The sequence below is a fragment of the Salarias fasciatus genome, assembly GCF_902148845.1.
Source record: "Salarias fasciatus chromosome 7 unlocalized genomic scaffold, fSalaFa1.1 super_scaffold_4, whole genome shotgun sequence".
Classification (NCBI taxonomy): domain Eukaryota; kingdom Metazoa; phylum Chordata; class Actinopteri; order Blenniiformes; family Blenniidae; genus Salarias; species Salarias fasciatus.
The window spans coordinates 27,368,207-27,394,763 of record NW_021941229.1 but is presented as its reverse complement, the minus strand read 5'-3'; the positions used below and the strand labels follow the sequence as shown (position 1 = coordinate 27,394,763).

The following is a 26,557-nucleotide window of genomic DNA, read 5'->3' as shown; positions in this document are numbered from 1 at the left end:
ACCTGGTTAACGGTGGGTCGTTTGCCGGTTGGCCGGATGTCACTGAAGCAGCTCAGGATCAGTTGGATGAATTGAAGTGAAAAACAGAAGAGAATGGCCGCAGTTCGAAGAGCGTCGTCTGAAAAACCCTGAGAGGAGCAAACGTTGACTTTTGTCCTTCAAATCAAGTTGACCCTTGTTCCAAGACCTCCAAGACACATTGAAGAACTCGCCAGACCCCTCTTGGTGGAAGCCCTTCCACCCAGAGATGTTGTGTCACCCTCATTTGTGAAGCTGTAGGACTGTGGACCACCTGGACCAGGGTTAGGGTCTACCTGCAGGACTGTGGACCACCTGGACCAGGGTTAGGGTCTACCTACAGGACTGTGGACCACCTGGACCAGGGTTAGGGTCTACCTGCAGGACTGTGGACCACCTGGACCAGGCATCTCAATTCGTCATGTTGGAAAAGTCCAAAGTGTTTCGGGACTGAAGTTCAATCAAACTGCTTTCAAATAGAACCTCCTCCTCCTCCTCCTCCCCATCATCATCATCATTCTGAAATTCAAGACTAGTTTTTAGATAAATAGATATTCTAAAATAAAGATGCTGATTATTCCCACGTGATGAAATGCCCCTGAAGGCAACAGAGCTCCTCAACATCCTGCCGTCAGTTTTAACATCCAAACGACAACAATTAACACCTGGAAGAGAGTCCAGGACAGACTGCTGGACCAGGACTGGACGGCCAGGGATCCCAGAGTCCAGGACAGACTGCTGGACCAGGACTGGACAGCCAGGGATCCCAGGGTCCAGGACAGAAGACCGGACCAGGACTGGACAGCCAGGGATCCCAGAGTCCAGGACAGACTGCTGGACCAGGACTGGACAGCCAGGGATCCCAGGGTCCAGGACAGAAGACCGGACCAGGACTGGACAGCCAGGGATCCCAGAGTCCAGGACAGATTGCTGAAGTGTTCATCATTTTGGATCCATCTGGTCCACCTTGACCTGTCTGATCCTTCTCTGGAACAACTAAACTGGTCTTGGGGTTACTCTGGACCAGGACCAGAACCACTGACAGGAACCTGGAGTTACTTAAGACCAGGACCAGGACCATTAACAGGAAGTTGTCTGAGTCTGGTTCTACAGATCCTTCCCGGGGAGTCAGTGGAGCCTTTCAGATGTTTGGCATCGACAGTTTACCTGATCCATGATCTGCTGGATGTGGACCTTCAGCGGAACGATGGAACAAAGAACCAGAAGAGTCCAGAAGAGGAAGAGGAGAACAGAAGAACGAGTTCCCTTCATCCTCTCTACCCAGATGATGATAACTGCCAGAACCTGACCGGAAAGAAGACGTGGATCACTCTTGATCCCGCACCCCCCACCCCCACCCCCCACCGCCCCTCACCAGGGTGAAGCTCCTGATCAGAGGACTCATCAGGACCAGCAGGTGTTTCTGGATTTCTTCATTCTTCTTCACCAGCAGGTAAAACATTTCCAGAAGTCCCAAAGAAGCCAGACTCAAACCCAGGAGCTGGAGAGACCAGAGAGACCCGGGTCACTTTACAGACCATAGAGACATGAGAGACCAGAGAGACCCGGGTCACTTTACAGACCACAGAGACATGAGAGACCAGAGAGACCCGGGTCACTTTACAGACCACAGAGACATGAGAGACCAGAGAGACCCGGGTCACTTTACAGACCACAGAGACATGAGAGACCAGAGAGACCCGGGTCACTTTACAGACCACAGAGACATGAGAGACCAGAGAGACCCGGGTCACTTTACAGACCACAGAGACATGAGAGACCAGAGAGACCCGGGTCACTTTACACAACAGAGAGATCACAGAGACCAGAGAAACCCCGGGACCCCCTCACCGTCTTGCTGCAGCACAGTTTGGACAGTGGGATGACGCCTCTGTGGGGACGGAGCTGCAGGTAGATGAGGTAAAGAGGAGAGCAGGTCCACAGGTAGACGCAGGGGGACCACACCATGATAGTCTGCTGGAAACACTGAGTCAGGTCTGGTCTGGATGTGTACCAGGTCAGGTTCCAGTCCTGAAACCCCAAAAGGCAACAAACTATCAGAAATTACACAGTGTGAGTTGGGGTTCTCCGTTCTCCAGCTCTGACTCACCCACAGCTGATCCAGACCACTTCCACTGCACAGGTCCTCCATGGCAGCTCTGGTCCCGGTCTCCTCCAGTCCTGCTGATGGGACTCAGCTCCTTCAGATTCAAACACTGAGGTGAGAGACCCTCCCTCCGCCGAGTTCACTCCTGCGCTCAAAACACACCCACCCCTCCACACTGCTGTGTGAAACACCACTCCACATCTGGACCCTGGAGATAGCTTCAGGCCCACATCTGGACCCTGGAGACAGCTTCAGGTCCACATCTGGACCCTGGAGACAGCTTCAGGTCCACATCTGGACCCTGGAGACAGCTTCAGGTCCACATCTGGACTGTCTACAAATGAGTGTGTTGTATTTGGCGCTTTGTAAATAATTCTGAATTTAATTTAATTTTTATGGAAGAAACCAAGCACCTGCTGCCTACACACACACACACACACACACACACACGCAGAGAGAGAGAGAGGGAGAGAGAGAGAGAGAGAGAGAGAGAGAGAGAGAGAGAGAGAGAGAGAGAGAGAGAGAGAGAGAGAGAGAGGATACCTGACATGCTCAAACTGCCAGACCTGCTCATGGAAGTACAGCAGTGTGAATCACAGCAGCCTGGTTTGTGCACAGACTGAAAAACTGAAACCTCTATTAACCCGAGGACGGGGACAGACCGGGACCAGGACCAGAACCAAGCCCATCTCATCCTGTGATTGAGGCTGTGTGGAAGCACAGGGAGCTGGTCCTGCATTTGTATATAAAAATAATAACACTGTGAACACTTAACAGCCATATTGCACACTGGTACTTTCAGCATGTAGAAAGTACAAAAGAGACAATATATTCTTATTCTTTTAATTTTATTTTTATTTTATAGTATTTGCACAGACTTGCACTGTTTTCACTTCAGTGAAGTGAGTTAAACTGTTTATATTGTGTGTTTTTTTATGTAACGCTTTGGCAATGTGAATGTGTGTTTGTCATGCCAATAAAGCTTTGAGTTGAATTGAATTGAGAGAGAGGGAGGGCGAGAGAGAGAGAGAGAGAGAGAGAGAGAGATATCACATAAATTCTCTAGAAACCTAGAAGGCATGTGGCACTGACGGTATTTTAAACTAAATGATTAAATTCACAGACCACAAATTCCAGCTAGCCATACTGAAACTGTTCAACACTGTCCTCACTGCCGGGATCTTCCCGGACGGTTGGACCTGAGGACTAGTAACACCACTTCACAAAAGTGGAGACAAACTGGAGCCTGTGTCAGCAGCAACCTCGGTAAAATCCTCTGTATGATTATAAACCACCGGCTCCTCCACCTTCTCACACTAAACAATTTCCTGAGCAAATCCCAAATTACCACACAACAGATCACATTTTGTCTAAGGACCATGTCCATCCTGTGAATGAGGCTGTGTCCCAGCCTGTGGTCCCAGCAGACGGAACTGGTCCTGCAGAACAACACTGACAACACTTGACACCCCGACTGTACACTGGTACTTTCAGCACTTACAAAGTACATACAGTTTTATCCTTTTTAGTTTGTTTAATTCTTATTTAATAGTATTTGCACTGTCTTGCACTGTTTTGCGTTCCAGTGAAGTGAGTTAAACTGTTTATATAGTGTGTTTTTTTTATGTAACGCTTTGACAATGTAAATGTATGTTTGTCATGCCAATAAAGCTTCGTTGAATTGAGTTAGAGAGAGAGAGAGAGAGAGAGAGAGAGAGAGAGAGAGAGAGAGAGAGACAGAGAGAGAGAGAGAGACAGAGAGAGAGAGAGAGACAGAGAGCGAGAGAGAGAGAGAGAGACAAGATGGCGGACCTCTCTGCAACAAAAACGTCGAGTAGAGGCTAGCGGATAAAAACTTCTCCAGGACTTTGCTCGGATCTTTGTCCGCTCTTAGCAGGGACATGAGCGGCCCTCGGTGACTCTAGCGGTCTGTCTTCCGCTTGGCTGCGTCTCTCCGGGATGTCCGTGGGCTCCAACCCGGACTTGGGTCGCGTTATTTGAAGCTGGAGGTGAGAACGGCAGCTAGCTGCTACTTAGCTCAATGCTAACCGTGTGTTTGTATTGGTGTTCGGACTGTGGACCCTGGAGACAGTGTCAGGTCCACATCTGGACCAGGAAAAGTCTGAGACCGAGAGACAGTCCCAGACCAAGGAACAGTCCGGGACCGGGGACTGTCGCTGTGTTCCTGGTTTCCTGGTCCCTGGGTTTACTGGCCCTTATGTTCCTGGTCTGCTGGTCCCTATGCCCTTAGTTTTTTGGTCGCTGGGTCTGCTGGTCCATATGATCCTGGTTTTCTGGTCCCTGGGTCTTCTGGTCCCCAAGTTCCCGGTTTCCTGGTCCCTGGGTCTTCTGGTCCCCAAGTTCCCGGTTTCCTGGTCCCTGGGTCTTCTGGTCCCCAAGTTCCCGGTTTCCTGGTCCCTGAGTCTACTGGTCCCCAAGTTCCTGGTTTCCTGGTCCCTGGGTCTTCTGGTCCCCAAGTTCCCGGTTTCCTGGTCCCTGAGTCTACTGGTCCCCAAGTTCCTGGTTTCCTAGTCCCTGGGTCTTCTGGCCCTTATGTTCTTGGTTTCTTGGTCTCTGGGTCTGCTGATTTCCTGGGTCTCATGGAACCCACACAGCACGATCCAGCATTTCTTTTATTAACGGCAGGTCAGTGTGAGCCACACTGTGGGTCTCAGTCCTGGACCCGGGCTACTGAAACTTTAACAGTGTGTCTCTACTGGAACCGGAACTCTGACAGTACAGTGTCTCATTAGTGCTGGAACAGCCACCGGCACCGCGGCAGTGCTGTGCCTGCTGGGCTGGTTGCTGGTTGCTGTGTGGTTGGTTGCTGGCTGCTGTGTGGTTGGTTGCTGGTTGCTGTCTGGTTGGTTGCTCGTTGCTGTCTGGTTGGTTGCTGGTTGCTGTCTGGTTGGTTGCTGGTTGCTGTCTGGTTGGTTGCTTTGTGGTTGGTTGCTGGCTGCTGTGTGGTTGGTTGCTGGCTGCTGTCTGGTTGGTTGCTCGTTGCTGTGTGGTTGGTTGCTCATTACTGTGTGGTTGGTTGCTGTCTGGTTGGTTGCTGGTTGCTGTGTGGTTGGTTGCTGGTTGCTGTGTGGCTGGTTGCTGGTTGCTGTCTGGTTGGTTGCTGGTTGCTGTCTGGTTGGTTGCTGGCTGCTGTGTGGTTGGTTGCTGGTTGCTGTGTGGCTGGTTGCTGGTTGCTGTCTGGTTGGTTGCTGGTTGCTGGCTGCTGTGTGGTTGGTTGCTTTGTGGTTGTTTGCTGGTTGCTGTGTGGTTGGTTGCTGGTTGCTGTGTGGTTGGTTACTGGTTGCTGGTTGCTGTGTGGTTGGTTGCTGGTTGCTGTCTGGTTGGTTGCTGGTTGCTGGCTGCTGTGTGGTTGGTTGCTTTGTGGTTGTTTGCTGGTTGCTGTGTGGTTGGTTACTGGTTGCTGGTTGCTGTGTGGTTGGTTACTGGTTGCTGGTTGCTGTGTGGTTGGTTGCTGGTTGCTGTGTGGTTGGTTGCTGGTTGCTGGCTGCTGTGTGGTTGGTTGCTTTGTGGTTGTTTGCTGGTTGCTGTGTGGTTGGTTACTGGTTGCTGGTTGCTGTGTGGTTGGTTACTGGTTGCTGGTTGCTGTGTGGTTGGTTACTGGTTGCTGGTTGCTGTGTGGTTGGTTACTGGTTGCTGGTTGCTGTGTGGTTAGTTGCTGGTTGCTGTGTGGTTGGTTACTGGTTGCTGGTTGCTGTGTGGTTGGTTACTGGTTGCTGGTTGCTGTGTGGTTGGTTGCTGGTTGCTGTGTGGTTGGTTACTGGTTGCTGGTTGCTGTGTGGTTAGTTGCTGGTTGCTGTGTGGTTGGTTACTGGTTGCTGGTTGCTGTGTGGTTGGTTACTGGTTGCTGGTTGCTGTGTGGTTGGTTGCTGGTTGCTGTGTGGTTGGTTACTGGTTCCTGGCTGCCTGCTGTCAGGTTGCTTGCTGCAGGCCGGTTGCTGATTGGCTGCTGCTTGGCCACTACCTGGATGCTGATTGGCTGCTGACTGTGTTACTCTCCTTCCTGGCTGCTGATTGGCTACTGGGCAGTCAGCTGACCGGGCTCTGTCAGACACAGAAGGAGGCTGATGGAGGCGACAGCGATGGGGTGAGCTGCCATTTTCTCTTTCTCCATCTTCCGTCTCTCCATCTATCTGCCCCGACACCCCCGGTCAGCGTCAGAGAGCGGGGGCAACAGGATCAGGAAGGGGGCAATTCATTCTGTTGTCTGTGGCTGTGGGGGCTTTTTGTTGGGATTCGCATTGTTGTGCGGGGGTGAGGGGGCAGGGAACGGATGAGGGGGGGCGGTGGAAGGAGGAGGCTGAGACACCCTGGACTCGGGTGGGGGGCAGAAGGGAGAGAAGGATGAGGAAGAGAGCATCGGGGGGGGGGAAGAGAGCATCAGGGGGGGGGGGGGAAGAGAGCATCAGGAGGGGGGGGGAAGAGAGCATCAGGGGGGGGGAAGAGAGCATCGGGGGGGAGGAAGAGAGCATCAGGAGGGGGGGAGGAAGAGAGCTTCGGGGGGGGAGGAAGAGAGCATCGGGGGGGAAGAGAGCATCGGGGGGAGGAAGAGAGCATCAGGAGGGGGGGAGGAAGAGAGCTTCGGGGGGGGAGGAAGAGAGCATCGGGGGGGACACCGGGGGGGGGGGGGTCGGTAAGGAGAAAGAAGGAGAAAGACGGTGAGGGGAGGAGGTGCAGTCAGCAGGAGCAGGAAGGGGAGGAGTCGCTCCATTGATCACTGTGATGATGTCATCAGTGTGATGTAACTGTCACTCTGTCAGGACTTCACAGTGTTGCAGTATCATATCAATACTGTACTGCAGTACTGCTGGTACTGCACACTGTACTGCAGTGCCGCCTGTGCTTCACTGCAGTGCCGCCTGTACTGTACACTGTACTGCAGTACTGCCTGTACTGTACTGCAGTGCCACCTATACTGTACACCATACTGCAGTACCGCCTGTACTGTACTGCATTGCCGCCTGTATTGTACTGCAGTACCATTTGTATGGAACTGCAGTACCGCCTGTACTGTACACTGCACTGTAGTACTGCCTGTACTGTATACTGTACTACAGTACTACCTGTACTGTACTTCAGTACCACATATACTGTACACTGTACTTAAGTACCACATAAACTGTACACTGTACTAAAGTACCACCTGTACTGTACACTGTACTGCAGTACTACCTGTCCTGTACTACAGTACCACCTGCACCGTACTGCAGTGCCATTTGTACCAAACTGCAGAAATTCCTGTACCATGCTGCAGTATCATTTGTGCTGAACTTACCTGTACTGTTTTGCAGTACCACCTGTACTGTACACTGTACTGCAGTACAACCTAAACTATACTTCAGTACCACATCTACTATATGCTGTACTGCAGTACCGCCTGTGCTGTACACTGTACTGCAGTATCATTGACAGTGTAAATGTTTCTCTTCAATGACAGCAGTACTGGTTGTCATAGTAACGGTACCTGTTCTGCAGGAGGGGAAGGGCTCCTCCATCGCGACAGCAGTACTGGTTGTCATAGTAACCGTTAGGGCTGGGCGGTATGGCAAAATATTCATATCACGGTTTTTTTAAAATTCCTACCGGTTTCACGGTATTTGATGGTATTTTTTCATGCAGAGTGTTGTTACACACATTTTCTTCTGATAAGAAAATAATGACTGCAGCTGATCGGCTTTAAATGGCCCATTTCACTGTCATGAGGACTGGATCATGTTTTTTTTCATGTCCAGATTGCGTGATTGCGATCGTTATCTCGACCCGCCGCTTGTTTTCTTTTTCCTCATAGTCAGTCCCTTTAACGCGTCTTGAGTGGACGTCTGGCTGCTGCTGCAGGCTGAGCTGTGGATGTGGAGGCTGTGGATCTTAGTTTATGACATTCCTGGTGCTCTAAAACATGTTTTCGACTAAGGTGGTGAAGCTAATTGCTAGTGTTAGCACCGCCGGCTAACCACTTCTGCTCGACAGCATTTGCAAAAGATGGTTGTTTGATCCACGTCCGACCTTCTAAAGCCGAAGAACTTCCAAGCCACAGCCGTGGCTCCTCTTTCTGCTATCAGTTCCTCTGGGTAAACGGCGTGCTTCACTGTGAGCTCTCGCCGGCAGCCAACAGCACGCTGTGTTGTTGGCGTGCAGCAGTGAAATGGGTCCCTGCTGAAACACTTTACCGCCACGCACGTTCCGGATGTTGTTTGGGCTGTTCACCGGTATTGCGGTATATGAAAAATTCATATCATAATGAAAATAAAAACCGGTATTCCGTACAAACCGGTAAACCGCACAGGCCTAGTAACCGTACCTGTTCTGCAGGAGGGGAGGGGCTCCTCCATCATGGCGGTGGCCTCCTACGACCAGCTGCTGAGACAGGTGGAGGTGTTAAAGATGGAGAACTCCAACTTGAGACAAGAGCTGCAGGACAACTCCAACCACTTGACCAAACTGGAGACACAGGCGTCCAACATGAAGGTGAGTCACCAGTCCATGGTCCAGACCAGAGATGTTCCCATACCATTTTGTGCCTCCCGATACCGATTCCGATACTTTTACTGTGGGTATCGGCCGATACCGAGTCCCGATCCGATACCATTATATTATAAAATAACAGCAGGCCTCGCCTGCAGGACTGTCACATGACCATCACGGGGGTGAGGCCCGGCTCAGGTTAAACCCTCTAACATGAATCAGTACAGCAGATTCAAGACATTTATTTTTAAACAGAACAGGATAAAAACCAGCAGTGCAAATGCAACTGAACTAAATCAAACTGGGAATAACTATTTTCAATAACTTAAAGTGAAGCCCCAATATTTTTAGATTAAAAGGGAATTTAAATAGAACAATATTAAACAGTACTGCAACCACAACTTCAATAAATCTAGGAATATATGTTGTTGCATTTTTAAATGGAAGTGCAGACACAATATTGTAAAATGAAGTCATTTAGAATAAACAGTATAAATACCAGCAGTGCAACAGTAACTTCATAAACAAATCTAGGTTTTTTTTTAATTAAAGTGCAAACATAACAGTCAAATGAACAGGGAGTTTAAATAGAACAGTAAAAAATAGTTCAACAGAAACTTAAAAGACTACTCTCCAAAATGTTATCGTCCAAGACCAACCTATGAAGTTCAATCCAAAGAGCAGAAGCTGCTCTCTAAACAAAAAATAAGCTTCTTCAACGGGCGCTGTCCGTCAGTCACCTGATCCATTCTGCTTCCTCTCATGAACAGCAGCTGCAGCAGCGGCAACGACCTGTCAGAGCTAACGGCCAGCAGGTGGCGGTAGTGCAGCCAACGGGATGCTAGCTGCTGTGAAACATCACAGAAGAAGAAGCGTCAGCGCTAACGGAGCTAACGGAGCCGATGGAGCGGACCAGTAAACAGATTACTAATTTAATTAATGACGTGGTCTCGGTTCGGGGCCTGGACTCCAGGACTCGCCGATACCGATGCAGCATTTTCGGCAATATTGGCACAATTTCCGATCCTGGTATCGGAATCGGAACATCTCTAGTCCAGACCCCTGGTTTTGTCTGTCTCTGTCTCTGTGGTCAGCTGACGGGGTTCTGGGTGTGACGGGCGTTTTTCTGCTGCAGGAGGTGCTGAAGCAGCTCCAGGGCACCATAGAAGAAGAATCTGGAGAAGCTTCTGGATCTCAGCTGGAGCTCATAGAGAGACTGAAGGGTGAGAAGTAGTATCCCGAGTCCTGTCAAGTCCTGTCAAGTCCTGTCAAGTCCTGTCAAGTCCTGTCAAGTCCTGTCAAGTCCTGTGGGGTCCTGTGGGGTCCTGTGGGGTCCTGTGGGGTCCTGTGGGGTCCTGCGGGATCCTGCGGGATCCTGCGGGGTCCTGCGAGGTCCTGCGGGGTCCTGCGGGGTCCTGCGGGGTCCTGTGGGGTCCTGACTCCAACCTGTATCTTCTCTGTAGAAATGAGCCTGGACTCGGCGGGTTTCAAGGCCCGGACTCGGCCCCCCCTGCCCCCCTCCTCTTCCTCCAGCTCCACTTCCTCTGGATCTGGAACTCCAGGAGGACTCGGAGCTCCTGGTCCTTCCTCTGCTGCTGCCTTCCCCAGGAGAGCTCTGCCGTCTGCAGGCCGGGACCGGGACCGGGACCGGGACAGAGACAGCCATGAGCGGTGCCTGGACGAGCTGGAGAAGGAGAGGTGCTCCTGACTATTACAGAGTACTGTGGGGGTCTAGAGTACTGAGAGGGGGTCTAGAGTACTGAGAGGGGGTCTAGAGTACTGTGGGGGTCTAGAGTACTGAGAGGGGGTCTAGAGTCCTGTGGGGGTCTATAGTACTGAGAGGGGGTCTAGAGTATTGTAGTACTGTGGGGGTCTAGAGTACTGTGGGGGTCTAGAGTACTGAGAGGGGGTCTAGAGTACTGAGAGGGGGTCTAGAGTACTGAGAGGGGGTCTAGAGTACTGTAGTACTGTGGGGGTCTAGAGTACTGTAGTACTGTGGGGGTCTAGAGTACTGAGAGGGGGTCTAGAGTACTGAGAGGGGGTCTAGAGTACTGTAGTACTGTGGGGGTCTAGAGTACTGAGAGGGGGTCTAGAGTACTGTGGGGGTCTAGAGTACTGAGAGGGGGTCTAGAGTACTGAGAGGGGGTCTAGAGTACTGAGAGGGGGTCTAGAGTACTGAGAGGGGGTCTCTAGAGTACTGTGGGGGTCTCTAGAGTACTGAGAGGGGGTCTAGAGTACTGTGGGGGTCTCTAGATTACTGAGAGGAGGTCTAGAGTACTTTGAGGGGTTCCAGTGTCCCATATGTTCAGAGAGTTCTGGAGGATTCTGGAGTTTTTCAGGATTGTGACATTTGGACGGCTGTTGACGTTCTGATGGTTCCTGCTCTCTGATTGGCTTTTTGTCCTCCACAGGTCGCTCCTATTGGCCGAGCTGGAAAAGGAGGAGAAGGAGAAAGACTGGTACTACGCTCAGCTCCAGAACCTGACCAAGAGAATCGACAGTCTGCCACTGACCGAGAACGTAAGACCTTCCACAACCGCCACAGCCATCAGAACCAGAACCATCAGAACCAGAACTACAACAACCAGAACTAGAACCATCAGCAGTTTATAGTACATTGAGAGAAGTTGTGTACAGTGGGAGCGGTTGTTGTGTGAACAGTGGTGTGTACAGTGGGAGCAGTTGTGTGTACAGAGGGATCAGTTGTGTGTACAGTGGGATCAGTTGTTGTGTGTACAATGGGAGCGGTTGTTGTGTGTACAGTGGGAGCAGTTGTGTGTACAGTGGTGTGTACAGTGGGAGCGGTTGTTGTGTGTACAGTGGTGTGTACAGTGGGAGCGGTTGTTGTGTGTACAGTGGGAGCAGTTGTTGTGTGTACAGTGGGAGCGGTTGTTGTGTGTACAGTGGGAGCGGTTGTTGTGTGTACAGTGGGAGCAGTTGTGTGTACAGTGGGATCAGTTGTTGTGTGTACAGTGGGAGCAGTTGTGTGTACAGTGGGATCAGTTGTTGTGTGTACAGTGGGAGCAGTTGTGTATACAGTGGGAGCGGTTGTTGTGTGTACACCGCTCCTAGCTCACCGCTGCTAGCTCACCGCTGCTAGCACACCGATCCGCAAGGAATCTGGTCTTTTGAGTCCAGGCTACTGGTGATCCAGTTTAACTAACGATGGTTCAGTTCTTCTCTTTTACTGAAAAAACGCTGCATCGCGTCATTGAACATGTCACCACGTCTTGCCGCTAACGCTCTACTTCTATCAACATGCAGAGAGCCTGCAGCGCCTGCAGCGAACTTCTTCTGTGGTGTCTGTGTGAAATAAGGTTGAACATGCAAACAGCACACCTAGTGGCATGAAGTGCAAATGCAGTCATGGGGTCATCTGTGGCCGTGGTCTGAATGAGGATCTTCTGGGGTTATCATGTTTCAGAAACCAGAATATTGATCTTAACACGAACATTGACTGCATGTAAACGCAGCCAGTGTCGTCTTTTCAGGCCACTGCACCATATGAGCAACATTCTAAGAGGAGAAAAACGATTACTTTTGTCTAGTTTTTTGTATTTTTGTACGGTTACATTTTAAGTCTAATCTGTCCAATCTAGATTATATGCAAGCTTTAATGATGGCAGCAGCATGTTTAGCGTCCCAACTTGAAAATAATGTTTCCAACTGTAAAGCACCTTCATTATCCCCAGGTGGTTTCTTTAGTTTTTTAAACTGATAGAAACAAAAATCCCCAGGGCTGTAAACTGTCGCACTTTAACTAACGATCATTCAGTTCTTCTCTTTTATTGAAAAAACGGTGCATCGCAAGAATTTTATTATCTTGGTGTTAGATTTTTTTTCCGTTTACTGCACTGTTAAGTGAGGTTGTTCTTATATTTTTATATGTTTATATTATTTAATTTGCATTGCTGTTTACTTGGTTTGTCAATAAAATGTTTAACTATTCTAAACTTCTAGTTTTCAGTGCAGATCCTTTAAAACTGGTTTAAAAACAATATAACATATCGCGATTGTAATCGAGATTGAATTATATGAAAAAAAATTGTGATTTTTTTTGCCATTTCGCCCAGTCCTAGGGTTGTTGTGTGTACAGTAGGAGCAGTTGTTGTGTGTACAGTGGGAGCAGTTGTGTGTACAGTGGGAGCAGTTGTGTGTACAGTGCGAGCGGTTGTTGTGTGTACAGTGGGAGCAGTTGTTGTGTGTACAGTTGTGTGTACAGTGGGATCAGTTGTGTGTACAGTGGGAGCAGTTGTGTGTACAGTGGTGTGTACAGTGGGAGCGGTTGTTGTGTGTACAGTGAGAGCGGTTGTTGTGTGTACAGTGGGAGCGGTTGTTGTGTGTACAGTTGTGTGTACAGTGGGATCAGTTGTGTGTACAGTGGGAGCAGTTGTGTGTACAGTGGTGTGTACAGTGGGAGCGGTTGTTGTGTGTACAGTGAGAGCGGTTGTTGTGTGTACAGTGGGAGCGGTTGTGTGTACAGTGGGAGCGGTTGTTGTATGTACAGTGGGAGCAGTTGTGTGTACAGTGCGAGCGGTTGTGTGTACAGTGGGAGCGGTTGTTGTGTGTACAGTGGGAGCAGTTGTGTGTACAGTGGTGTGTACAGTGGGAGCAGTTGTGTGTACAGTGGTATGTACAATGGGAGCAGTTGTTGTGTGTACAGTGGGAGCAGTTGTGTGTACAGTGGTGTGTACAGTGGGATCAGTTGTGTGTACAGTGGTATGTACAATGGGAGCAGTTGTGTGTACAGTGGGAGCAGTTGTGTGTACAGTGGTGTGTACAGTGGGATCAGTTGTGTGTACAGTGGGATCAGTTGTGTGTACAGTGGTATGTACAATGGGAGCAGTTGTGTGTACAGTGGGAGCAGTTGTGTGTACAGTGGTGTGTACAATGGGAGCAGTTGTTGTGTGTACAGTGGGAGCAGTTGTTGAACTGCGCCTGTATCTCAGTTCACTCTACAGACGGACATGAGTCGTCGTCAGCTGGAGTTTGAGGCTCGTCAGATTCGCTCGGCGATGGAAGAGCAGCTGGGGTCCTGCCAGGAGATGGAGAGGAGAGCACAGGTACTGCTACACCGCTTCACACTGTCATACACCCCTTCTTCCTGTCTGGACCGGTTCCTCCTGTCTTCCAGGCTCGTGTGTCTCGCATTCAGCAGATAGAGAAGGACATCCTCCGTCTCGGAGCTCGTCTTCAGGTAATCTCACCAGTCCAGCACCATGTGACCTGTCTCTGGTTTCCATGGTAACCCTCTGGTCTCTGTCCCTGCAGGTGGAAGGAGCTCCAGGCACAAGCGACAGCAGTGGATTGGCTGCAGCTCCAGTGAGTGTCCCCGTCCCGGCGTGGGTCTCTGTGTCTGGCCGTCCCGTTCTTTCCAGACGTTCCTGATGTTTTTCCTCCTCAGGGTGCCGGCGGCCGGTCGGACCACGAGCCGGCCAATGAGAACGCTTACTCCGTGCCTCGACGAATCACCAGCCACCTGGGGACCAAGGTGGAGATGGTGTACAGTCTGCTGTCCATGCTGGGGACTCACGACAAGGACGACATGTCTCGCACGCTGCTCGCCATGTCCAGCTCCCAGGACTCCTGCATCGCCATGCGTCAGTCCGGCTGCCTGCCGCTGCTCATCCAGCTGCTGCACGGCAACGACAAGGACTCGCTGCTGCTGGGTGAGGGCCGGGGGGGCCGAGAGGGGCCCGGGGGGGCCGAGAGGGGCCCGGGGGGGGCGGCCGTTAAGGGCGGTGGGGGCCAACGGCGGCCGGTGCCGGGGTGCTGGCAGGTCTCTGGGTGGGCTCTGTTGGGCCTCTGGGTGGGCTCTGGCAGGTCCCCGGGTGGGCTCTGTTGGGCCTCTGGGTGGGCTCTGTTGGGTCTCTAGGTGGGCTCTGTTGGGCCTCTGGGTGGGCTCTGTTGGGCCTCTGGGTGGGCTCTGTTGGGCCTCTGGGTGGGCTCTGTTGGGCCTCTGGGTGGGCTCTGTTGGGTCTCTAGGTGGGCTCTGTTGGGCCTCTGGGTGGGCTCTGTTGGGCCTCTGGGTGGGCTCTGGCAGGTCTCCGGGTGGGCTCTGTTGGGCCTCTGGGTGGGCTCTGTTGGGCCTCTGGGTGGGCTCTGTTGGGCCTCTGGGTGGGCTCTGTTGGGTCTCTGGGTGGGCTCTGGCGGGTCTCTGGGTGGGCTCTGTTGGGCCTCTGGGTGGGCTCTGGCGGGTCTCTGGGTGGGCTTTGGCAGGTCTCTGGGTGGGCTCATGCGGGACGAACCGGCCACAGTAAACCAGACTCAGACGGCTCCACAACAAACGGCTGAACCCAAGTTTCATTTCTGCAACTCTGTCATTACATGGCTGTGGGGGGCGGGGCCACAGAACCTACGCACACGGGTTCAGGACCGTGTCTCATCCATCACCTGTGTGTGTGTGTGTGTGTGTGTGTGTGTGTGTGTGTGTGTGTGTGTGTGTGTGTCTGTCTGTGTCTGTGTCTGTCTGTCTGTGTGCGCGTGCGTGCATGTATGTGCGTGCATGCATGTGTGTGCGTGTGTGCACGCCAGGTAACTCCCGGGGCAGTAAGGAGGCCAGAGCCCGGGCGTCGGCGGCGCTCCACAACATCGTGCACAGCCAACCCGACGACAAGAGAGGCCGGCGTGAGATCCGAGTGCTCCACCTGCTGGAGCAGGTGCGTCATTACTGCGAGGCCTGCTGGAGCTGGCAGGAGAACCACGAGAGGGGCGTCGACCAGGAGGACAACCCCAGTGAGTGACTCGGCGCACGGCCAATCACGGAGCATGGTTCCAGCAGCCGTTTCAGCTGTGTGTGTGTGTGTGTGTGTGTGTGTGTGTGTGTGTGTGTGTGTGTGTGTGTGTGTGTGTGTGTGTGTGTGTGTGCGCGCAGTGCCCTCTCCAGTGGAACATCAGATCTGTCCAGCCGTCTGTGTTCTCATGAAGCTCTCCTTTGATGAGGAACATCGCCACGCCATGAACGAGCTGGGTGAGTGTGAAGCCCCGCCCACGGGGTGACCTCCTGATCCCATGACCTGTGACCTGTGGTCTAGTGAGCTGTGGTCTAGTGAGCTGTGGTCTAGTGACCTTTGACCTGTGGTCTAGTGACCTTTGACCTGTGGTCTAGTGACCTTTGACCTGTGGTCTAGCGACCTCTGACCTGTGGTCTAGCGAAGCGACCTGTGACCTGTGGTCTAGTGACCTTTGACTTGTGGTCTTGTGACCTTTCACCTGTGGTCTAGTGACCTTTGACCTGTGGTTTTGCGACCTTTCACCTGTGGTCTAGTGACCTTTGACCTGTGGTCTAGCGAAGCGACCTGTGACCTGTGGTCTTGCGACCTATCACCTGTGGTCTAGTGACCTTTGACCTGTGGCCTAGCGACCTGTGACCTGTGGTCTAGCGGCCTGTGACCTCTGACCCTCCCAGGCGGGCTCCAGGCGGTGGCGGAGCTGCTGCAGGTGGACTGTGAGATGTTCGGGCTGAGCAACGACCACTACAGCGTGACTCTGCGGCGCTACGCCGGCATGGCGCTGACCAACCTCACCTTCGGAGACGTGGCCAATAAGGTGAGCTGCCGGAAGGGGGCGTGGCCTCTCCTCCTCCAATGGGAACGGAGCCTGACGCTGTTTCTCCACCGCAGGCCACACTCTGCTCCATGAAGGGCTGCATGAGAACCATGGTGGCTCAACTCAAGTCCCAGAGCGAAGACCTGCAGCAGGTGAGGGAACCTCGGGGGGGAAGTCTTCTTCAGGTGAGGGAGCTGGAACCTTGGGTGGGGTTCCTCTGTGGGTGGGGTTCCTGTTTGGGTGGGGTTCCTGTTTGGGTGGGGTTCCTCTGTGGGTGGGGTTCCTGTTTGGGTGGGGTTTCTCTGCGGGTGGGGTTCCTGTTTGGGTGGGGTTCCTGTTTGGGTGGGGTTCCTGTTTGGGTGGGGTTTCTCTGCGGGTGGGGTTCCTGTTTGGGTGGGGTTCCAGCTGTGAGCTGTGGGTCTCCCTCCAGGTGATCGCCAGCGTCCTGAGGAACCTGTCGTGGCGAGCCGATGTGAACAGTAAGAAGACGCTGAGGGAGGTGGGCAGCGTCCGGGCGCTGATGGGCTGCGCTCTGGAGGTGCAGAAGGTAAAGTTACGGGTTGTGGGGTTCTTCCTGGGGAACGTCTCCAGAACAACGTGACGGAGTCCAGGCTGACTGTTCTGTGTGAAAGTGTTTATTTCACTGCTCCAGAATCCCAGTGGGGAAAGTGAAATCTGTGCAGAGGTGAAGAAGCAGAAGCAGGAAGATGTAGGAGTATTTTTTGGCTGAGGTGCAAACAGAGACTGAGAGGAACAGATTTAAAAAGGCACAAGTACGAAATATAGATAGCAAGGAATAATAATAATAATAATAATAATAATAATAATAATAATGATAATAATCACAAAGTAAGAGACAAAAAGACATAAATAAGAGAAGGGTTTACAGAATCAACATAAGTAACAAATTACAAGGTATTTACAGTGATGCTTATGGGGCTGAAGATTGTCCGTCATGCGAAGTCTGTTCCTCTGCATGTGTGGGGGTGGGGGGGTGGGGGGGTGGGGGTGGGGGGGTATTGTCAGTGGGGGACTTAGGCCTTGCTCGTGAGAGCGGTGGCAGAGGGGAAGAAACTGTTCTTGTTTCGTGAGGTTCTGGTCCTGGTGGAACCTGAACCTCCTTTCAGGGGGGACACCTGAGTGGGAGGGGTCTGGCCGGGGTGGGAGGGGACAGCCACCAACTGGCCTCAGGGTCTTTGACTCGTCGAGCGGCCCTGTGACTGTCCCTCTGGTCTGCAGGAATCGACCCTGAAGTCGGTGCTGAGTGCTCTCTGGAACCTGTCGGCCCACTGCACAGAGAACAAGGCCGACATCTGCTCAGTGGACGGAGCGCTGGCGTTCCTGGTGGGAACGCTGACTCATCGCAGCCACAGCAACACGCTCGCCATCATCGAGAGTGGCGGAGGAATCCTGCGCAACGTGTCCAGCCTCATTGCCACCAACGAGGCCCACAGGTAAACAGACACACAGGGTTCTGTGGCACAGAAGTAGGATCCACTGATCCAGGATCATCCAACCCAGAACCAGAGGGTTCAGGATTAATTAGTTAACCAATTGGCTAACCTAGCAGACCAAGTGAGGAGAACACACAAATAGAACAAGCAGGTAAAGCTGATCCAGGATCAATGAGCACAGGACCCCCATCCCCCATCCCATCCCCCACCGCCACACCAGTGTAACTCTGTAAACATGAAGGTAACACTGTAAGCATGAAGGTAACACTGTAAACATGAGTGTAAACATGAAGGTAACACTGTAAACATGAGTGTAAACATGAAGGTAACACTATAAACATGAGTGTAAACATGAAGGTAACACTGTAAACATGGAGGTAACACTGTAAACATGAAGGTAACACTGTAAACATGAGTGTAAACATGAAGGTAACACTGTAAACATGGAGGTAACTCTGTAAACATGAGTATAAACATGAAGGTAACACTGTAAACATGGAGGTAACACTGTAAACATGGAGGTAACACTGTAAACATGAGTGTAAACATGAAGGTAACACTGTAAACATGGAGGTAACTCTGTAAACATGAGGGTAACGGCCCAAACGCACTGGACGCGGAAGCGCCCATGTTAACCTATCTGACTGGCCGCACACAACGCGCAGGGGGCTCCGTTTCGTTTTATTTTTCACGCGAGCGGCGAGAGCGCCATTTGTGAAGCTGGATCAAGCAGATCGGACCAGACAGGAAGTCGGAAACAGAAAAGGCAAGAGAATCCGGTCAATTTTCAAAATGAAATAAATGAAATGACATTTAGTTACGCTGTTGCTCGTCCGTCTGTCACTTGGGCCTAATCACGAGAGATGGACGCACACACAGACATACGCACGTACGCACCCAATCTCACACACACACACACACACACACACACACACACACACACACACACACACACACACACACACACACACAGCGCGACACAGATTCGCGTGATGCAGAAAAAAGAGGACAGGAGGAGAAAAAGTCTCTCCACAGGTCACCAAAACACACACATCCATCCTGGCAGAGCGAGACAGAGGGAACAAATGTGAAAACCGAGAGCAGCCGGATCAGCCGAGTGCAGCCGATGTGACCAGCGGAGAGCGCAGGCAGCAGATGCGCCTGCAGTGCGAACAGCCGAGCGCCGGCGCGGAGACGTTCGCGGCGCCTCCGCTACACTTCCGCGTCCAGTGCGTTCCTGACGTAAGACTGTAAACATGAAGGTAAACATTGCGGGTAATGGTCCCTGCGTCCTGTCTTGCAGGCTCGTCCTCCGGGAACACGCCTGCCTCCCGACACTGCTGCAGCACCTGAAGTCTCACAGTCTGACCATCGTGTCCAACGCCTGCGGAACGCTGTGGAACCTGTCGGCGCGCGACGCCAAAGACCAGGAGGCTCTGTGGGAGCTGGGCGCCGTGGGCATGCTCAGGAACCTCATCCACTCCCGCCACAAAATGATCGCCATGGGCAGCGCGGCCGCCTTGCGCAACCTGATGGCGAACCGGCCGGCGCGCTACAAAGACGCCAGCGTGATGTCACCAGGCGCCGGCGCCCCGTCGCTGCAGGCCCGCAAACAGAAGGCGTTGTTCGAGGAACTGGATGCCCAGCAGCTCTCGGAAACCTTCGACAACATCGACAACCTGAGCCCCAAGGCCGCGCACCGCAAGGGGCGGGGCTGCGGCGGCTCTGCGGGAACCGCCGTCTCCGCTCGCTCCTACTCCAACACGCCGGTGCTGTCCAGCCCCAAGAATGGAGAAGGTTCCAAGAGGGCGTGCGAGGAGGGGGCGTACCCCCGCGCCGTGTTCCCGCCCAGCGTGCGGGCGTCCAGCGACAGCCTCAACAGCGTCACCAGCGCCGACGGTTACGGCAACCGCGGCAAGACCAAGCCGTCGGCGGAGTCCTTCTACTCCTCTGATGAGAGTGCCGCCAGCAAGTGCTGCGTCTACAGGAAGTACCCGGCCGACCTGGCGCACAAGATCCGCAGCGCCAACCACATGGCGGACGACGACGGCGCCGAGCTGGACACGCCCATCAACTACAGCCTGAAGTACTCGGATGAGCAGCTGAACTCCGGCAGGCAGAGTCCGAGCCACCGGGGCGGCGCGGACAGCGACGAGGACGGCGAGCGGGACGCCGGGCCGAGGAGGTCGGACGGCGGCGGGCCGGCGGCGGGCGACGGCCGCATGCCGCCCGTCCCACCGCCGCGTTACATCACCACGGCGTCCAGTTATGGCGGAGACTCTTCGGCAGAGCAGCCTATCGACTACAGCTTAAAGTACGCCGCCGACGCCGCCCGCAAGCCTCTGTTCAAACCGGAAGACGCCGGCGCCTCCGCCCTGCCTCCACCCTCGTCCTCATCTATCAACAAGCTCCGCCCCCCGGCACCCGCCGCCGGGCGAGCGCCTTCCAAGAGCAACCAGGAGTCCACCCAGACATACTGCGTGGAGGACACGCCCATCTGCTTCTCCAGAGGAAGCTCGCTGTCCTCGCTGTCTTCCGAGGACGAAGACGGCGGCGACGTCAAGAGAAGAAGCGGCGGTGGTGGAAACGACTACCCGACCCTTCCCGTCGGCGAGAAGAGCGCGCAGGAGCAGCGGCGGCAGCAGAAGGAAGCCGAGAGCCAGACCGCCGCCGCTCCGTCCGCACGGGGACGCCGAGGACACCACCACCACCACCACCACGGCCACGCCCACCACCACCACCACGCCACAGCCTCGTCGGGCGCCGGGACGCCCAAGAGCCCGCCGGAGCCGCCGTACGCCCAGGAGACGCCGCTGATGTTCAGCCGCTGCACCTCCGTCAGCTCGCTGGACAGCTTCTCCACCTCCTCCATCGCCAGCTCCGTGCGCTCCAGCGAGCCGTGCAGCGGCGTGCCGAGCGGCGTGATCAGCCCCAGCGACCTGCCCGACAGCCCGGGGCAGACCATGCCGCCCAGCCGCGCCAAGACGCCGCCGCCGCCGCCGCCGCCGCCGCCGGCCCGCGAGGCCCCTCCGGAGGAGACGGCCAAGAAGAAGCTGGAGGAGGACGAGAGCGGCGCCGACGTCCTGCTGCACTTCGCCACCGAGAGCACGCCGCACGGCTTCTCCCGCGCCTCCAGTCTGAGCGCGCTCAGTCTGGACGAGCCCTACATCGCCGCCGAGATGAAGAAGGAGGAGACGGAGGCCAGGCGGGCCGAGCCGGCCGCGGCGGAGCCCGCCAAGCCCGTCCTGGACGGCTCGGACGACGACGACGACGACGACATCGAGATCCTGGAGGCCTGCATCAACATGGCCATGCCCAAGTCGTCACGGAAACCAAAGAAACAGAGCGCGGCGCCCAAGGCCAGCCAGCTCCCCGTCTACAAGCTCCTCCCACCTCACGGCCGCACGCAGGCGCAGCTGAGGAAGGAAGCGGCTCCGCCCCCGGAGGAGGTGCCCCGGGTCTACTGCGTAGAGGGAACGCCGCTCAACTTCTCCACCGCCACGTCGCTCAGCGACCTCACCATCGACTCCCCGCCCAACGAGGAGGTGGCGGCCGCCGCCGCGACCCCGCCCACATCCGCCCCGAGGAGGCGCGCCGGACATCCCGAGGGCGAGAATGGCGACGACATCCTGGCAGAGTGCATCAGCGCCGCCATGCCCAAAGCCAAACCCAGAAAGCCCTCCAGAGCGCCGTCCCACGGCGAGGAGGCGCCGCCCCCCCTCCCTCCCCCTCTTCCTGCTCCGGCCCCGCCTCCTCTCTGCTCGCAGCAGCAGCAGAAGAAGAAGCCCACGTCGCCCGTGAAGCCCATGCCCCACAGGGCGCCGTACGGCGTGCCCGCCACGACCGCCGCCAAGGCTAAACCGGGATTCGCCTTCGACTCGCCGCGACACTACACGCCCATCGAGGGCACGCCCTGCTGCTTCTCCCGCAACGACTCGCTCAGCTCCCTGGACTTCGACGAAGACGACGGCGGCGACAAGGGCGAGGCGGACAAAAAGACGAAAGAAGATGGCCGCAAGAGGAAGCAGCAGACGGCCGCCGTCTTCCCACGAACCAAATCCACCGCCAATCCCACGGCGAGTGACGAGAAGCAGAAGTTCTCCATCGAGGACACGCCCGTCTGCTTCTCCAGGAACTCCTCCCTCAGCTCGCTCAGCGACATCGACCAAGAGAACAACAACAAAGAGTTTGCCCCGCCCCCTGAGGATGACCAGGCTCCGCCCCCTCCACCTGAGGGCCAGGTATCTGCCTGTCTCTCTCTCTCTCTCTCTCTCTCTCTCTCTCTCTCTCTCTCTCACCACGGTCTGAACCGGCTCCCGTTCCGTTAGTGGAGAACCATCCTGGTGAGTTCTGGAGGAGCCACATCCAAGGATCAGAGCCACGCCGCTATGAACTCTGGGCCGCCAGCCGGTTCTCCTGTGGGAGCGGTTCTGACTCCTCCTGCTCAGAACCCCAACAGTCAGAAGGATGTTGAGGCCCCGCCTCCACGGTCTGGACTCAGACTGAAGATCCAGATCAGGCCAGCTGCTGGCCTCGGGGGTGTGGAGTGCCGCGTTCTGGGTCCTCCTGTAGTTCTGGACTGGTTTACTGCCGGCCGGGTCTGGGACGACTGCTGCAGGAGGTGGAGGTGTTGTTGTCACCCTGCTCTGGTTGGTGACAGCAACACCAGGTCATCAGCAAACAGCCGGCCTTCGACCTCTGCCTCTCTCTCTCTCTTTTTCTGTCTCTCTCTGCCTTTCTCTCTCCCTCTCCCTTTCTGTCTCTCTCTCTCTGTCTCTCTGTCTTTCTCCCTCTCTCTCCCTCTCCCACTCTCTGTCTCTCTATCTCTCTCTCCCTCTCCCACTCTGTCTCTGTCTCTCTCTCTCTGTCTCTCTCTCCCTCTCCCACTCTCTCTCTCTCTCTCTCCCTCTCCCACTCTGTCTGTCTCTGTCTCTCTCTGTCTTTCTCTCTCCCCCTCTCCCACTCTCTGTCTCTCTATCTCTCTCTCCCTCTCCCACTCTGTCTCTGTCTCTCTCTCTCTGTCTCTCTCTCCCTCTCCCACTCTCTCTCTCCCTCTCCCACTCTGTCTCTGTCTCTCTCTGTCTTTCTGTCTTTCTCTCTCTCCCTCTCCCACTCTCTCGCTGTCTCTCTGTCTTTCTCCCTCTCTCTCCCTCTCCCACTCTCTGTCTCTCTATCTCTCTCTCCCTCTCCCACTCTGTCTCTGTCTCTCTCTCTCTGTCTCTCTCTCCCTCTCCCACTCTCTCTCTCTCTCTCTCCCTCTCCCACTCTCTCTCTCTCTCTCTCCCTCTCCCACTCTGTCTGTCTCTGTCTCTCTCTGTCTTTCTCTGTCTTTCTCTCTCCCCCTCCCCCACTCTCTGTCTCTCTATCTCTCTCTCCCTCTCCCACTCTGTCTCTGTCTCTCTCTCTCTGTCTCTCTCTCCCTCTCCCACTCTCTCTCTCCCTCTCCCACTCTGTCTCTGTCTCTCTCTGTCTTTCTGTCTTTCTCTCTCTCCCTCTCCCACTCTGTCTGTCTCTGTCTCTCTCTCTGTCTCTCTCTCCCTCTCCCACTCTCTGTCTCTCTCTCTCTCCCTCTCCCACTCTCCGTCTGTCTCTGTCTCTCTCTCTGTCTGTCTCTCAGATTGAGATCCTGAATGACAGTGTTGTGTCCTCCCCAGGTGAGCTCCAAGCCCCGCCCCCCAGCGGCTGTTGGCTACGCCCCCAAAGCGTTCCACGTGGAGGACACGCCCGTCTGCTTCTCCAGGAACTCGTCCCTGAGCTCGCTGAGCATCGACTCGGAGGACGACCTGCTCCAGGAGTGCATCAGCTCCGCCATGCCCAAGAAGAAGAAGAAGGCTCCCGCCGCCGCCGCGCCTCCGCCCGCCGCCTCCGCCGCCGCGCCCACAGCCCTCTCCGTCCTGACGGCGGACGACAGCATCCTGGCCGAGGAGGAACCATCAGAGGTCCCCCGAAGCCCCGCCTCCCCGGACTCCGAGTCGTTTGATTGGAAGGCCATCCAGGAGGGCGCCAACTCCATCGTGAGCAGCCTGAACGCCGCCGCCGCCTCCTCGCTGTCCCGCCAGCCGTCCTCGGACTCGGATTCCGTTCTGTCCCTGAAGTCGGCGGGCTCCCCGTTCCACCTCCCCACGGCCCGCCAGCACGGGCGGGAGGAGGCGGAGCCGGACGAGGCCAAGCGGGGAGCGCGCATCCTGAAGGCCGGCGAGCGCAGCACGCTGGACGCCAAGAAGAAGAAGGAGGAGGACGAGGAGGAGGAGGCGGCCAAAGCCCTGCGGGGCGGCAAGAAGGTCTACCGGAGCCTCATCACCGGCAAGCCCCGGGCAGAGCCCGCCTCCCGGGGGCGGAGCAAACCCAGAGCGCTGGCCGTGACCGACAGGGGAGGCGGGTCCTCTCGAGACTCCACCCCCTCCCGCTCCACCGCGGCCAATCAGAAAGGAGGGAAGCCGTCACAGCTGCCTCGCACTTCCTCTCCGGGAAGCGCGTCTTCTTCTTCATCTGCTTCCAAAGCGGCCAAACCCAGCGCGGCGGTGAGGGCTGGCGGCGGCGGCGGCGCCATGCCAAGGAGCGAGTCCGCCTCCAGGGTCGCCGCCGCCGCCAAAAAGCCCAAGGCGGAGGTGGACAAGCCGGCGCTGGTGCGCCAGTCCACCTTCATCAAAGAGGCGCCGAGCCCCACGCTGAAGAGGAAGCTGGAGGAGTCGGCGCCGCCCACCGTGCCTCCCTCGCCGTCCAGCCCGGACACGCCGCTGCCGTCCGCCTCCAGAAAACACGACGTCGGCCGCTCCCACTCCGAGAGCCCGTCGCGCCCTCAGGACGCGGCGCCGTCGCGCTTCAGCCGCACGGGCACCTGGAAACGGGAAAACGGCGGCACGGGCGGCGCCGCTGCTAAACACTCCACCTCGCTGCCTCGCGTCGGCACCTGGAAGAGGACGGGCAGCTCTTCCTCCGTGCTGTCGGCGTCGTCCGAGTCCAGCGAGAAGGGGCGGAGCGAGGAGGAGGGCGGCGGCAGGTCCAAGGGGACATGGAGGAAGGCGAAGGGCGGCGGCGAGTCGCCGGCTGGGCGGAGTCTCGCCGACAAATCGGAAGACGTGTGGGTCCGCCTGGAGGACTGTCCCGTCAACAACCCGCGCTCCTCCTCCGCCTGCTCCGCCCGCTCCCCCGTCTCCGCCAACGCTCCGCCCGTCATCCAGAGCCCGGCGCCCTCCAAGATCCCCTCCTCCTCTTCCTCCTCTTCCTCCTCCAACCTCAACCTGCGGCGCAGCTGCGAGAGCCTGGATGACAAGCCGCCGGCGCCGCAGCGGGCCCAGCAGCCGGCGCCGCAGCGCAGCGGCGCCGTGGCGGCTCGGGTCAGCCCCTTCAACTACACGCCCAGCCCCAGGAAGAGCGGCGTGGAGGTGACCGTCGCCTCGGCGACTGCCACCATAACCGCCACGGCAACCGCCACGGCAACCGCCACCACGGCGTCTTCCACCACGCCGACCCGCCCCTCCCTCATCCCCACCCCCATCACCAAGAAACGGGAGCCCAAGAGCGGCGAGGGCGGCGGCGGAGAGCGCGGCTCCTACATCGTCACGTCGGTGTGACGCTCGACACCGAGAAAAGAGATTAACCTGCTAGCCCCGCCCCCTTCCTCCCATTGGTTCACAGCTCAGAATTGAACTTTATATGTTTTTATACCACTAAAATGATGTGTAGCGCTTAGCTCCGCCCCTCACCTGTCCCTGCATGGCCCCGCCCTGATGTAATGACAGTTACCGTGGTGACGGACAGACACGTCTTTTCTTCTCTTTGTGAGTGAAGTTCAGTTTGAACGAAGAACTGATTCCTCAAACAAGGCGCTGAGATGAGCAGCTAGCTAACCTAGCTGAAGCCGATGTCAGAGAACGCTGCCGGACGGCCGCCGCCGCGACGGAGAACATCGCCGCCGCGCCAACGCTCTGACGGAGAACATCGCCGCCGCGACGGAGAACATCGCCGCCGCGACGGAGAACATCGCCGCCGCGCCAACGCTCTGACGGAGAACATCGCCGCCGCGCCAACGCTCTGACGGAGAACATCGCCGCCGCGACGGAGAACATCGCCGCCGCGCCAACGCTCTGACGGAGAACATCGCCGCCGCGACGGAGAACATCGCCGCCGCGCTAACGCTCTGACGGAGAACATCGGCGGTTGCTCCTGGTTGCTCAAACCTCCACAACACTATGCCTTCGCAGTTGGTTACCTTGAAAAGTTCCTTTTCATTAGGTGTTGCATGTGAGCGGTCTGACCAGACAGCCCGGCCGGCGGTCTGCCTGACGGGCTGGCGGTCTGCCTGACGGGCTGGCGGTCTCCCTTCCCGGCCGGCGGTCTGCCTGACGGGCCGGCGGTCTCCCTTCCCGGCCGGCGGTCTGCCTGACGGGCTAAAGGTCTCCCTTCCCGGCTGGCGGTCTCCCTTCCCGGCTGGCGGTCTCCCTTCCCGACTGGCGGTCTCCCTTCCCGGCCGGCAGTCTGCCTGACGGGCCGGCGGTCTCCCTTCCCGGCCGGCGGTCTGCCTGACGGGCTGGCGGTCAGACTGCCAGGCATGCTGGTTGCCTGGTCATGGGAGTGGATTATAGACAGTTTTTTTTTTTTTTTTTTCCCAAACTTTGCTGTTTTCAAGTATTCCAGTTTGGGATTTTAATTATTTTGGTTTCCATCGCTATGGAAACAGATAACACTGTAAAACGTAAGTTATTGCTGTAAGCCTGAAAGTTTGACCTTTGAAGCACATAATTTAAAACAAACTGACTTTTGCCAAACAGAATAAAGTTGAAACATGTCCCGGCATTCCGTGTCCTCCCTTGAATGTGCAGTAACACCATCTGGTGACCTTTGACCCCAGCAGTCACGTTTTTGTCTCAACTGTTGGTGGAGGTAAAAGCTGTCCCAGGGTCTGAACTGTCACATCAACTCCCTCCTCCCTCATTGGGATGCCTCTCCA

At 55.6% G+C, this 26,557-nt stretch overlaps 2 protein-coding genes across 3 annotated transcripts in view; one reads left to right on the top strand and one right to left on the bottom strand.

Annotated features, from left to right (window-relative positions):
- LOC115382617 (multidrug resistance-associated protein 1-like) overlaps positions 1–2,182 on the bottom strand; it is a 101,630-nt gene extending 99,448 nt beyond the window's left edge. Inside the window, exons 1-5 of the mRNA XM_030084433.1 lie at positions 2,129–2,182; positions 1,870–2,049; positions 1,394–1,519; positions 1,186–1,323; positions 3–128 (exon numbers count right to left, since the gene is read on the bottom strand). Coding sequence (XP_029940293.1) covers positions 3–128; positions 1,186–1,323; positions 1,394–1,519; positions 1,870–2,049; positions 2,129–2,170 — 612 coding nt within the window. The 5' untranslated portion in view covers positions 2,171–2,182. The remainder of the gene's footprint in view (positions 1–2; positions 129–1,185; positions 1,324–1,393; positions 1,520–1,869; positions 2,050–2,128) is intronic.
- Positions 2,183–3,924: 1,742 nt separating this feature from the next.
- apc (APC regulator of WNT signaling pathway) lies at positions 3,925–26,380 on the top strand. Of its 2 annotated transcripts, none has more exons than XM_030084206.1 (17): positions 3,925–4,134; positions 8,453–8,608; positions 9,741–9,828; positions 10,069–10,303; positions 11,017–11,125; positions 13,555–13,668; positions 13,740–13,802; positions 13,877–13,927; positions 14,010–14,274; positions 15,140–15,340; positions 15,480–15,575; positions 16,014–16,153; positions 16,228–16,305; positions 16,584–16,700; positions 17,393–17,607; positions 18,911–21,848; positions 23,262–25,181. In XM_030084206.1, exons 2-17 carry the CDS (start codon positions 8,474–8,476, stop codon positions 25,179–25,181), a joined length of 6,765 nt encoding a protein of 2,254 aa, XP_029940066.1. In that variant the 5' UTR covers positions 3,925–4,134; positions 8,453–8,473. The 2 variants fall into 2 exon arrangements, with proteins under 2 accessions (XP_029940066.1, XP_029940068.1); XM_030084208.1 differs by lacking the exon at positions 3,925–4,134 and adding an exon at positions 6,209–6,230 and having other exon boundaries at positions 23,262–26,380.
- Positions 26,381–26,557: the final 177 nt, after the last annotated feature.

Bases quoted from the DNA above. Each gene is read 5' to 3' on its own strand.
- apc (XM_030084208.1), top strand. From the start codon at position 8,474: ATGGCGGTGGCCTCCTACGACCAGCTGCTGAGACAGGTGGAGGTGTTA. The intron at 13,803-13,876 runs GTAATCTCACCA...CTGTCCCTGCAG, and splicing joins GTCTCGGAGCTCGTCTTCAG to GTGGAAGGAGCTCCAGGCAC. The intron at 16,306-16,583 runs GTGAGGGAACCT...GTCTCCCTCCAG, and splicing joins AGAGCGAAGACCTGCAGCAG to GTGATCGCCAGCGTCCTGAG.